General features: G+C 54.6%; 1 protein-coding gene across 3 annotated transcripts in view; it reads right to left on the bottom strand.

Annotated features, from left to right (window-relative positions):
* Nucleotides 1-10,722, bottom strand: part of MAST2 (microtubule associated serine/threonine kinase 2) — a 105,243-nt gene extending 94,521 nt beyond the window's left edge. Inside the window, exon 1 of one of the 3 annotated variants that reach the window (XM_040407510.1) lies at nt 10,318-10,722. In XM_040407510.1, coding sequence (XP_040263444.1) covers nt 10,318-10,437 — 120 coding nt within the window. In that variant the 5' untranslated portion in view covers nt 10,438-10,722. The remainder of the gene's footprint in view (nt 1-10,317) is intronic. The other 2 variants (XM_040407508.1, XM_040407509.1) reach the window with 2 other exon arrangements.
* Nucleotides 10,723-13,421: the final 2,699 nt, after the last annotated feature.

The following is a 13,421-nucleotide window of genomic DNA, read 5'->3' as shown; positions in this document are numbered from 1 at the left end:
ACTTCAGTAGCGTGACTCCTGGCTGCCATGGTAACCGATCGGAGCCCCAGTATTACACTGCTGGGACTCCGATCGGAACTGCCCACTGCCAGTGCCACCAATGATGGGGGAGGAGGAGGAGGGGGACCCTGTGGCCACTGCCACCAATGATTAATACTGGGGAGGGAGGCAGGGTGGGTTTGTTACCAGAGGGGGCTGATAAGAGGGGGGGGAGGGGCTGATAAGAGGAAGGCTGGAGGGGCTGATAAGAGGGAGGCTGGAGGGGCTGATAAGAGGGAGGCTGATAAGAGGGAGGCTGGAGGGGCTGATAAGAGGGAGGCTGGAGGGGCTGATAAGAGGGAGGCTGGAGGGGCTGATAAGAGGGAGGCTGGAGGGGCTGATAAGAGGGAGGCTGGAGGGGCTGATAAGAGGGAGGCTGGAGGGGCTGATAAGAGGGAGGCTGGAGGGGCTGATAAGAGGGAGGCTGGAGGGGCTGATAAGAGGGAGGCTGGAGGGGCTGATAAGAGGGAGGCTGGAGGGGCTGATAAGAGGGAGGCTGGAGGGGCTGATAAGAGGGGGGCTGGAGGGGCTGATAAGAGGGGGGCTGGAGGGGCTGATAAGAGGGAGGCTGGAGGGGCTGATAAGAGGGAGGCTGGAGGGGCTGATAAGAGGGAGGCTGGAGGGGCTGATAAGAGGGAGGCTGGAGGGGCTGATAAGAGGGAGGCTGGAGGGGCTGATAAGAGGGAGGCTGGAGGGGCTGATAAGAGGGAGGCTGGAGGGGGGCTGATCAGAGGCTGGAGGGGGGCTGATCAGAGGCTGGAGGGGGGCTGATCAGAGGCTGGAGGGGGGCTGATCAGAGGCTGGAGGGGGGCTGATCAGAGGCTGGAGGGGGGCTGATCAGAGGCTGGAGGGGGGCTGATCAGAGGCTGGAGGGGGGCTGATCAGAGGCTGGAGGGGGGCTGATCAGAGGCTGGAGGGGGGCTGATCAGAGGCTGGAGGGGGGCTGATCAGAGGCTGGAGGGGGGCTGATCAGAGGCTGGAGGGGGGCTGATCAGAGGCTGGAGGGGGGCTGATCAGAGGCTGGAGGGGGGCTGATCAGAGGCTGGAGGGGGGCTGATCAGAGGCTGGAGGGGGGCTGATCAGAGGCTGGAGGGGGGCTGATCAGAGGCTGGAGGGGGGCTGATCAGAGGCTGGAGGGGGGCTGATCAGAGGCTGGAGGGGGGCTGATCAGAGGCTGGAGGGGGGCTGATCAGAGGCTGGAGGGGGGCTGATCAGAGGCTGGAGGGGGGCTGATCAGAGGCTGGAGGGGGGCTGATCAGAGGCTGGAGGGGGGCTGATCAGAGGCTGGAGGGGGGCTGATCAGAGGCTGGAGGGGGGCTGATCAGAGGCTGGGGGGGGGCTGATCAGAGGCTGGGGGGGGGCTGATCAGAGGCTGGGGGGGGGGCTGATCAGAGGCTGGGGGGGGGGCTGATCAGAGGCTGGGGGGGGGGCTGATCAGAGGCTGGGGGGGGGCTGATCAGAGGCTGGGGGGGCTGATCAGAGGCTGGGGGGGCTGATCAGAGGCTGGGGGGGCTGATCAGAGGCTGGGGGGGCTGATCAGAGGCTGGGGGGGCTGATCAGAGGCTGGGGGGGCTGATCAGAGGCTGGGGGGGCTGATCAGAGGCTGGGGGGGCTGATCAGAGGCTGGAGGGGCTGATCAGAGGCTGGAGGGGCTGATCAGAGGCTGGAGGGGCTGATCAGAGGCTGGGGGGGGGGCTGATCAGAGGCTGGGGGGGGGGCTGATCAGAGGCTGGGGGGGGGCTGATCAGAGGCTGGGGGGGGGCTGATCAGAGGCTGGGGGGGCTGATCAGAGGCTGGGGGGGGCTGATCAGAGGCTGGGGGGGCTGATCAGAGGCTGGGGGGGCTGATCAGAGGCTGGGGGGGCTGATCAGAGGCTGGGGGGGCTGATCAGAGGCTGGGGGGGCTGATCAGAGGCTGGGGGGGCTGATCAGAGGCTGGAGGGGCTGATCAGAGGCTGGAGGGGCTGATCAGAGGCTGGAGGGGCTGATCAGAGGCTAGAGGGGCTGATCAGAGGCTGGAGGGGCTGATCAGAGGCTGGAGGGGCTGATCAGAGGCTGGAGGGGCTGATCAGAGGCTGGAGGGGCTGATCAGAGGCTGGGGGGGGGCTGATCAGAGGCTGGGGGGGGGGCTGATCAGAGGCTGGGGGGGGGGCTGATCAGAGGCTGGGGGGGGCTGATCAGAGGCTGGGGGGGGGCTGATCAGAGGCTGGGGGGGGCTGATCAGAGGCTGGGGGGGCTGATCAGAGGCTGGGGGGGCTGATCAGAGGCTGGGGGGGCTGATCAGAGGCGGGGGGGGCGGATCAGGGGCGGGGGGGGCTGATCAGAGGCTGGGGGGGCTGATCAGAGGCTGGGGGGGCTGATCAGAGGCTGGAGGGGCTGATCAGAGGCTGGAGGGGCTGATCAGAGGCTGGAGGGGCTGATCAGAGGCTAGAGGGGCTGATCAGAGGCTGGAGGGGCTGATCAGAGGCTGGAGGGGCTGATCAGAGGCTGGAGGGGCTGATCAGAGGCTGGAGGGGCTGATCAGAGGCTGGAGGGGCTGATCAGAGGCTGGGGGGGGGGGCTGATCAGAGGCTGGCTGCCATGGTCAGCTCCCTGCTGTTGTGTGCACAAAGCACAGGACAGCAGGGAGAGTGTAAAGTCCTATTCACCCAATAGAGCTCTATTAGGGTGAATATGACAAGGGTTCTAGCCCTTAAGGAGGCTAATAGTTATTAAATAAAGTAAAAAAAAAAAAAGTTTGAACACCCCCCCACCCCCCCCCCAAATATAGAAAACGATATATTGCGATATACATGCTTAAAATTATATCGCAATATAGATTTTATTAGGCGGCTCCGCCTGGCTTTTAACTTTTTTAGCTGGCTCCTAGATTCCAAGGAAATTTGTCAAGCCCTGGTCTATGGGTATAATAGGACAGGTGAGTGTCAGCTCCTGGGGTCCTGTGTCTATGGGTATAATAATACAGATGAGTGTCAGCTCCTGGGGTCCTGTATAATAATACGGACGAGTGTCAGCTCCTGGGGTCCTGCGTCTATGGGTATAATAATACAGACGAGTGTCAGCTCCTGGGGTTCTGTGTCTATAGGTATAATAATACAGACGAGTGTCAGCTCCTGGGGTCCTGTGTCTATGGGTATAATAATACAGACGAGTGTCAGCTCCTGGGGTCCTGTGTCTATGGGTATAATAATACGGACGAGTGTCAGCTCCTGGGGTCCTGTGTCTATGGGTATAATAATACAGATGAGTGTCAGCTCCTGGGGTCCTGTGTCTATGGGTATAATAGGACAGGTGAGTGTCAGCTCCTGGGGTCCTGTGTCTATAGGTATAATAATACAGACGAGTGTCAGCTCCTGGGGTCCTGTATAATAAGACAGGTGAGTGTCAGCTCCTGGGGTCCTGTGTAATAATACAGATGAGTGTCAGCTCCTGGGGTCCTGTGTCTATAGGTATAATAATACAGACGAGTGTCAGCTCCTGGGGTCCTGTATAATAAGACAGGTGAGTGTCAGCTCCTGGGGTCCTGTGTCTATGGGTATAATAATACAGACGAGTGTCAGCTCCTGGGGGTCCTGTGTCTATAGGTATAATAATACAGATGAGTATCAGCTCCTGGGGTTCTGTGTCTATGGGTATAATAATACAGACGAGTGTCAGCTCCTGGGGTCCTGTATAATAATACGGACGAGTGTCAGCTCCTGGGGTCCTGTGTCTATAGGTATAATAATACAGGTGAGTGTCAGCTCCTGGGGTCCTGTGTATATGGGTATAATAATACAGGTGAGTGTCAGCTCCTGGGGTCCTGTGTCTATGGGTATAATAATACGGACGAGTGTCAGCTCCTGGGGTCCTGTGTCTATAGGTATAATAATACGGACGAGTGTCAGCTCCTGGGGTCCTGTATAATAATACAGATGAGTGTCAGCTCCTGGGGTCCTGTGTCTATGGGTATAATAATACAGATGAGTGTCAGCTCCTGGGGTCCTGTATAATAATACGGACGAGTGTCAGCTCCTGGGGTCCTGTGTCTATGGGTATAATAATACGGACGAGTGTCAGCTCCTGGGGTCCTGTGTCTATGGGTATAATAATACAGACGAGTGTCAGCTCCTGGGGTCCTGTGTCTATGGGTATAATAATACGGACGAGTGTCAGCTCCTGGGGTCCTGTATAATAGGACAGGTGAGTGTCAGCTCCTGGGGTCCTGTATAATAGGACAGGTGAGTGTCAGCTCCTGGGGTCCTGTATAATAGGACAGGTGAGTGTCAGCTCCTGGGGTCCTGTGTAATAATACAGATGAGTGTCAGCTCCTGGGGTCCTGTGTCTATAGGTATAATAGGACAGGTGAGTGTCAGCTCCTGGGGTCCTGTATAATAATACGGACGAGTGTCAGCTCCTGGGGTCCTGTGTCTATGGGTATAATAATACGGACGAGTGTCAGCTCCTGGGGTCCTGTGTCTATGGGTATAATAATACAGACGAGTGTCAGCTCCTGGGGTCCTGTGTCTATGGGTATAATAATACAGACGAGTGTCAGCTCCTGGGGTCCTGTGTCTATGGGTATAATAATACAGACGAGTGTCAGCTCCTGGGGTCAGCTCCTGGGGTCCTGTGTCTATAGGTATAATAATACGGACGAGTGGCAGCTCCTGGGGTCCTGTATAATAATACAGACGAGTGTCAGCTCCTGGGGTCCTGTGTCTATGGGTATAATAATACAGACGAGTGTCAGCTCCTGGGGTCCTGTGTCTATGGGTATAATAATACAGATGAGTGTCAGCTCCTGGGGTCCTGTATAATAGGACAGGTGAGTGTCAGCTCCTGGGGTCCTGTGTAATAGGACAGGTGAGTGTCAGCTCCTGGGGTCCTGTGTAATAGGACAGGTGAGTGTCAGCTCCTGGGGTCCTGTGTAATAGGACAGGTGAGTGTCAGCTCCTGGGGTCCTGTGTAATAGGACAGGTGAGTGTCAGCTCCTGGGGTCCTGTGTAATAGGACAGGTGAGTGTCAGCTCCTGGGGTCCTGTGTAATAGGACAGGTGAGTGTCAGCTCCTGGGGTCCTGTGTAATAGGACAGGTGAGTGTCAGCTCCTGGGGTCCTGTGTAATAGGACAGGTGAGTGTCAGCTCCTGGGGTCCTGTGTAATAGGACAGGTGAGTGTCAGCTCCTGGGGTCCTGTGTAATAGGACAGGTGAGTGTCAGCTCCTGGGGTCCTGTGTAATAATACAGGTGAGTGTCAGCTCCTGGGGTCCTGTGTCTATAGGTATAATAATACGGACGAGTGGCAGCTCCTGGGGTCCTGTGTCTATAGGTATAATAGGACAGGTGAGTGTCAGCTCCTGGTGTCCTGTGTAATAATACAGATGAGTGTCAGCTCCTGGTGTCCTGTGTAATAATACAGACGAGTGTCAGCTCCTGGGGTCCTGTGTCAATGGGTATAATAATACAGATGAGTGTCAGCTCCTTGGGTCCTGTGTAATAGGACAGGTGAGTGTCAGCTCCTGGGGTCCTGTGTAATAATACAGATGAGTGTCAGCTCCTGGGGGTCCTGTGTCTATAGGTATAATAATACGGACGAGTGGCAGCTCCTGGGGTCCTGTGTAATAATACAGACGAGTGTCAGCTCCTGGGGTCCTGTGTCTATGGGTATAATAATACAGACGAGTGTCAGCTCCTTGGGTCCTGTGTCTATAGGTATAATAATAGAGACGAGTGTCAGCTCCTGGGGTCCTGTGTCTATGGGTATAATAATACAGACGAGTGTCAGCTCCTGGGGTCCTGTGTCTATGGGTATAATAATACGGACGAGTGGCAGCTCCTGGGGTCCTGTGTCTATAGGTATAATAATACAGACGAGTGTCAGCTCCTGGGGTCCTGTGTCTATGGGTATAATAATACAGATGAGTGTCAGCTCCTGGGGTCCTGTGTCTATAGGTATAATAATACAGACGAGTGTCAGCTCCTTGGGTCCTGTGTAATAGGACAGGTGAGTGTCAGCTCCTGGGGTCCTGTGTAATAATACAGATGAGTGTCAGCTCCTGGGGGTCCTGTGTCTATAGGTATAATAGGACAGGTGAGTGTCAGCTCCTGGGGGTCCTGTGTCTATAGGTATAATAATACGGACGAGTGTCAGCTCCTGGGGTCCTGTGTAATAATACAGACGAGTGTCAGCTCCTGGGGTCCTGTGTCTATGGGTATAATAATACAGACGAGTGTCAGCTCCTTGGGTCCTGTGTCTATAGGTATAATAATACAGACGAGTGTCAGCTCCTGGGGTCCTGTGTCTATGGGTATAATAATACAGACGAGTGTCAGCTCCTGGGGTGCTGTGTCTATGGGTATAATAATACAGACGAGTGTCAGCTCCTGGGGTCCTGTGTCTATGGGTATAATAATACAGACGAGTGTCAGCTCCTGGGGTCCTGTGTCTATAGGTATAATAATACAGACGAGTGTCAGCTCCTGGGGTCCTGTGTCTATGGGTATAATAATACAGACGAGTGTCAGCTCCTGGGGTCCTGTGTCTATGGGTATAATAATACAGAAGAGTGTCAGCTCCTGGGGTCCTGTGTCTATGGGTATAATAATACAGAAGAGTGTCAGCTCCTGGGGTCCTGTGTCTATAGGTATAATAATACAGACGAGTGTCAGCTCCTGGGGTCCTGTGTAATAGGACAGGTGAGTGTCAGCTCCTGGGGTCCTGTGTAATAATACAGACGAGTGTCAGCTCCTGGGGTCCTGTGTCTATGGGTATAATAATACAGATGAGTGTCAGCTCCTGGGGTCCTGTGTCTATAGGTATAATAATACAGACGAGTGTCAGCTCCTGGGGTCCTGTGTCTATAGGTATAATAATACAGACGAGTGTCAGCTCCTGGGGTCCTGTGTAATAATACAGACGAGTGTCAGCTCCTGGGGTCCTGTGTCTATGGGTATAATAATACAGATGAGTGTCAGCTCCTGGGGTCCTGTGTCTATAGGTATAATAATACAGACGAGTGTCAGCTCCTGGGGTCCTGTGTAATAGGACAGGTGAGTGTCAGCTCCTGGGGTCCTGTGTAATAGGACAGGTGAGTGTCAGCTCCTGGGGTCCTGTGTAATAGGACAGGTGAGTGTCAGCTCCTGGGGTCCTGTGTCTATGGGTATAATAATACAGATGAGTGTCAGCTCCTGGGGTCCTGTGTCTATAGGTATAATAATACAGACGAGTGTCAGCTCCTGGGGTCCTGTGTCTATAGGTATAATAATACAGACGAGTGTCAGCTCCTGGGGTCCTGTGTCTATAGGTATAATAATACAGACGAGTGTCAGCTCCTGGGGTCCTGTGTAATAGGACAGGTGAGTGTCAGCTCCTGGGGTCCTGTGTAATAGGACAGGTGAGTGTCAGCTCCTGGGGTCCTGTGTAATAGGACAGGTGAGTGTCAGCTCCTGGGGTCCTGTGTAATAGGACAGGTGAGTGTCAGCTCCTGGGGTCCTGTGTAATAGGACAGGTGAGTGTCAGCTCCTGGGGTCCTGTGTAATAGGACAGGTGAGTGTCAGCTCCTGGGGTCCTGTGTAATAGGACAGGTGAGTGTCAGCTCCTGGGGTCCTGTGTAATAGGACAGGTGAGTGTCAGCTCCTGGGGTCCTGTGTAATAGGACAGGTGAGTGTCAGCTCCTGGGGTCCTGTGTAATAGGACAGGTGAGTGTCAGCTCCTGGGGTCCTGTGTAATAGGACAGGTGAGTGTCAGCTCCTGGGGTCCTGTGTAATAGGACAGGTGAGTGTCAGCTCCTGGGGTCCTGTGTAATAGGACAGGTGAGTGTCAGCTCCTGGGGTCCTGTGTAATAGGACAGGTGAGTGTCAGCTCCTGGGGTCCTGTGTAATAGGACAGGTGAGTGTCAGCTCCTGGGGTCCTGTGTAATAGGACAGGTGAGTGTCAGCTCCTGGGGTCCTGTGTAATAGGACAGGTGAGTGTCAGCTCCTGGGGTCCTGTGTAATAGGACAGGTGAGTGTCAGCTCCTGGGGTCCTGTGTAATAGGACAGGTGAGTGTCAGCTCCTGGGGTCCTGTGTAATAGGACAGGTGAGTGTCAGCTCCTGGGGTCCTGTGTAATAGGACAGGTGAGTGTCAGCTCCTGGGGTCCTGTGTAATAGGACAGGTGAGTGTCAGCTCCTGGGGTCCTGTGTAATAGGACAGGTGAGTGTCAGCTCCTGGGGTCCTGTGTAATAGGACAGGTGAGTGTCAGCTCCTGGGGTCCTGTGTAATAGGACAGGTGAGTGTCAGCTCCTGGGGTCCTGTGTAATAGGACAGGTGAGTGTCAGCTCCTGGGGTCCTGTGTAATAGGACAGGTGAGTGTCAGCTCCTGGGGTCCTGTGTAATAGGACAGGTGAGTGTCAGCTCCTGGGGTCCTGTGTAATAGGACAGGTGAGTGTCAGCTCCTGGGGTCCTGTGTAATAGGACAGGTGAGTGTCAGCTCCTGGGGTCCTGTGTAATAGGACAGGTGAGTGTCAGCTCCTGGGGTCCTGTGTAATAGGACAGGTGAGTGTCAGCTCCTGGGGTCCTGTGTAATAGGACAGGTGAGTGTCAGCTCCTGGGGTCCTGTGTAATAGGACAGGTGAGTGTCAGCTCCTGGGGTCCTGTGTAATAGGACAGGTGAGTGTCAGCTCCTGGGGTCCTGTGTAATAGGACAGGTGAGTGTCAGCTCCTGGGGTCCTGTGTAATAGGACAGGTGAGTGTCAGCTCCTGGGGTCCTGTGTAATAGGACAGGTGAGTGTCAGCTCCTGGGGTCCTGTGTAATAGGACAGGTGAGTGTCAGCTCCTGGGGTCCTGTGTAATAGGACAGGTGAGTGTCAGCTCCTGGGGTCCTGTGTAATAGGACAGGTGAGTGTCAGCTCCTGGGGTCCTGTGTAATAGGACAGGTGAGTGTCAGCTCCTGGGGTCCTGTGTAATAGGACAGGTGAGTGTCAGCTCCTGGGGTCCTGTGTAATAGGACAGGTGAGTGTCAGCTCCTGGGGTCCTGTGTAATAGGACAGGTGAGTGTCAGCTCCTGGGGTCCTGTGTAATAGGACAGGTGAGTGTCAGCTCCTGGGGTCCTGTGTAATAGGACAGGTGAGTGTCAGCTCCTGGGGTCCTGTGTAATAGGACAGGTGAGTGTCAGCTCCTGGGGTCCTGTGTAATAGGACAGGTGAGTGTCAGCTCCTGGGGTCCTGTGTAATAGGACAGGTGAGTGTCAGCTCCTGGGGTCCTGTGTAATAGGACAGGTGAGTGTCAGCTCCTGGGGTCCTGTGTAATAGGACAGGTGAGTGTCAGCTCCTGGGGTCCTGTGTAATAGGACAGGTGAGTGTCAGCTCCTGGGGTCCTGTGTAATAGGACAGGTGAGTGTCAGCTCCTGGGGTCCTGTGTAATAGGACAGGTGAGTGTCAGCTCCTGGGGTCCTGTGTAATAGGACAGGTGAGTGTCAGCTCCTGGGGTCCTGTGTAATAGGACAGGTGAGTGTCAGCTCCTGGGGTCCTGTGTAATAGGACAGGTGAGTGTCAGCTCCTGGGGTCCTGTGTAATAGGACAGGTGAGTGTCAGCTCCTGGGGTCCTGTGTAATAGGACAGGTGAGTGTCAGCTCCTGGGGTCCTGTGTAATAGGACAGGTGAGTGTCAGCTCCTGGGGTCCTGTGTAATAGGACAGGTGAGTGTCAGCTCCTGGGGTCCTGTGTAATAGGACAGGTGAGTGTCAGCTCCTGGGGTCCTGTGTAATAGGACAGGTGAGTGTCAGCTCCTGGGGTCCTGTGTAATAGGACAGGTGAGTGTCAGCTCCTGGGGTCCTGTGTAATAGGACAGGTGAGTGTCAGCTCCTGGGGTCCTGTGTAATAGGACAGGTGAGTGTCAGCTCCTGGGGTCCTGTGTAATAGGACAGGTGAGTGTCAGCTCCTGGGGTCCTGTGTAATAGGACAGGTGAGTGTCAGCTCCTGGGGTCCTGTGTAATAGGACAGGTGAGTGTCAGCTCCTGGGGTCCTGTGTAATAGGACAGGTGAGTGTCAGCTCCTGGGGTCCTGTGTAATAGGACAGGTGAGTGTCAGCTCCTGGGGTCCTGTGTAATAATACAGGTGAGTGTCAGCTCCTGGGGTCCTGTGTCTATAGGTATAATAGGACAGGTGAGTGTCAGCTCCTGGGGGTCCTGTGTCTATAGGTATAATAGGACAGGTGAGTGTCAGCTCCTGGGGTCACTGCAGTCCGGTAATGAGGGCCCTCAGGAGGATAAAGGCGGGAGGGGAGGACAACTCCTGTCAGACTCGGGGTACACGCTGGGAGTTACCTGCTCTCTGGCGCCCGCTCTTTCCTCCGGTCCCACTGTCCTCCGCCGCAGTGTTCGGTTCTCCTCCACGGTGCCAGGGCCTGCCCGGGGCTTTACTTGGCTCCCCTGGGCTCTATTCATGGCTAGTAACGGGTGCGCGGTTCTCAGCCGGGGGCCACCATTTCTCTGCCCGGATCCTGAGCAATCAATCCGCCGCCCGCCAGCCGGAACTACATACAGCTCCTGTCAGACTGCTGCAGGGGCGGAGCCTCACAGCCTAGCAACAAGACTAAGTCGGCAGATACTGGCACTTATTGGCTGGCTTGTCTTGTCAATCACATCGATGTCGACCCCGCCCATGTCACGTATTAATGGGCAGAGCGGTGTCACGTGACTCGTCCTCAAGCTTCCCTGTGGGCAGCTGCTGGGCCCTACCTGGAAAGTCTGTCACTGTTAGCGTTGTTGCTATGGGCTATGGTTGACCCCGTTGCCATGGGCTACTGTTGACCCCCTTATGGTGCTCATGTACCTGTTTTATTACAATAGATGGCAGGTGTGCCTATACCTCATGTACTGTGCCTGAGGCAGATTTACCATCGCCCTGCAGCGTTCACAGCGTCATAAATGAGGCGCAGAATATGACATTCCATGCGTCTGCGCTGTGATTCACCGTGTAGAAGTGATCAGTGGCACCCTGGAAAAATCTGGTGGCAGGCCCTCACGTCCCAGCGCTAATACATCACATGTGACTGGAACCACCAAGCCACATGCCCAATAGGAGACTGGCACCACCAAGCCACATGCCCAATAGGAGACTGGAACCACCAAGCCACATGCCCAATAGGAGACTGGAACCACCAAGCCACATGCCCAATAGGAGACTGGAACCACCAAGCCACATGCCCAATAGGAGACTGGAACCACCAAGCCACATGCCCAATAGGAGACTGGAACCACCAAGCCACATGCCCAATAGGAGACTGGAACCACCAAGCCACATGCCCAATAGAAGACTGGAACCACCAAGCCACATGCCCAATAGGAGACTGGAACCACCAAGCCACATGCCCAATAGGAGACTGGAACCACCAAGCCACATGCCCAATAGGAGACTGGAACCACCAAGCCACATGCACAATAGGAGACTGGAACCACCAAGCCACATGCCCAATAGGAGACTGGAACCACCAAGCCACATGCCCAATAGGAGACTGGAACCACCAAGCCACATGCCCAATAGGAGACTGGAACCACCAAGCCACATGCCCAATAGAAGACTGGAACCACCAAGCCACATGCCCAATAGAAGACTGGAACCACCAAGCCACATGCCCAATAGGAGACTGGCACCACCAAGCCACATGCCCAATAGGAGACTGGAACCACCAAGCCACATGCCCAATAGGAGACTGGCACCACCAAGCCACATGCCCAATAGGAGACTGGCACCACCAAGCCACATGCCCAATAGGAGACTGGAACCACCAAGCCACATGCCCAATAGGAGACTGGAACCACCAAGCCACATGCCCAATAGGAGACTGGAACCACCAAGCCACATGCCCAATAGGAGACTGGAACCACCAAGCCACATGCCCAATAGGAGACTGGCACCACCAAGCCACATGCCCAATAGGAGACTGGCACCACCAAGCCACATGCCCAATAGAAGACTGGAACCACCAAGCCACATGCCCAATAGGCGACTGGAACCACCAAGCCACATACCCAATAGGAGACTGGAACCCCCAAGCCTCATGTCCAATAGGAGACTGGAACCCCCAAGCCTCATGCCCAATAGGAGACTGGAACCACCAAGCCTCATGCCCAATAGGACACTGGAACCACCAAGCCACATGCCCAATAGAAGACTGGAACCACCAAGCCACATGCCCAATAGAAGACTGGAACCACCAAGCCACATGCCCAATAGGAGACTGGAACCACCAAGCCACATGCCCAATAGGAGACTGGAACCACCAAGCCACATGCCCAATAGGAGACTGGAACCACCAAGCCACATGCCCAATAGGAGACTGGAACCACCAAGCCACATGCCCAATAGGAGACTGGAACCACCAAGCCACATACCCAATAGGAGACTGGCACCACCAAGCCACATGCCCAATAGGAGACTGGAACCACCAAGCCACATGCCCAATAGGAGACTGGAACCACCAAGCCACATGCCCAATAGAAGACCGTAAACATCAAGTGTAATGCCCCATCGGAGACTAACCATCAAGCCTTATGCTCCAGGGGAGACTAGAACCATCAAGCCTATTGCCCCATGGTAGACTGTAAACTTTAAGCGTAATGCCACATGGGAGACTAACCACCAAGCCTCATGCCCAACGGGAGACTGGAACCACCAAGCCTAACGCCCCATGTGAGACTAGAACCACCAAGCCTGATGCCCAATGGTAGACTGTAAACATGAAGCATAAAGCCCTATAGGAGACTGTAACCATCACGAGTCATGCCCCATTGGTGTCTAACCACTAAGCGTAATTCCCCATGGGAGATAGTAACCAAAAAGCCTGATCTCCCTAAGGAGATAGTAACCATCAAGCATAATGTCCAATGGGAGAGTGTAACCAACCTTGCCAGATGGCCTATTGAAGACTGTAACCACCATGCCTCATGGGAGTCTGTAACCACAAGCCTCATGGCCTATGGTGGACTTTGACAACCAAGCCTGATGCCCCATGGGACACTGTAACCGCCAAGATTGGTGCCTACTGGGAGACTGTAACCACCAAGCCTGATGTCTCAAACTTTATGACCTACATAACACTGTAACCATAAAGCCTTATGCCAAACATGGCACTGTAGCCACCAAGCCTGATGCCTCATAAGAAACTGTAACCACCAAGCCTCATAGCCTAACATAACACTGTAATCACCAAATCTGATGCCCAATGGGAGACTATAAACATCAAGCCTAATGGCCCATGGAAGACTGTAACCACCAAAGGGAGAGTGTAACCATCAAGTCTCATGTAAGCACCAAGCGTGAATCCCCTTTGGAGACTGTAACCACCAAGCCAGATGCCTCATGGGAGACTGTAACCACAAAACCTAATGCCCCATTGGAGACTGTAACCACCAAGCTTGATTCTCCA

The sequence above is a fragment of the Bufo bufo genome, chromosome 9, assembly GCF_905171765.1.
Source record: "Bufo bufo chromosome 9, aBufBuf1.1, whole genome shotgun sequence".
Taxonomy (NCBI): Eukaryota; Metazoa; Chordata; class Amphibia; order Anura; family Bufonidae; genus Bufo; species Bufo bufo.
The sequence above is the reverse complement of the archived record's forward strand: the minus strand, read 5'-3'. Positions and strand labels throughout refer to the sequence as shown.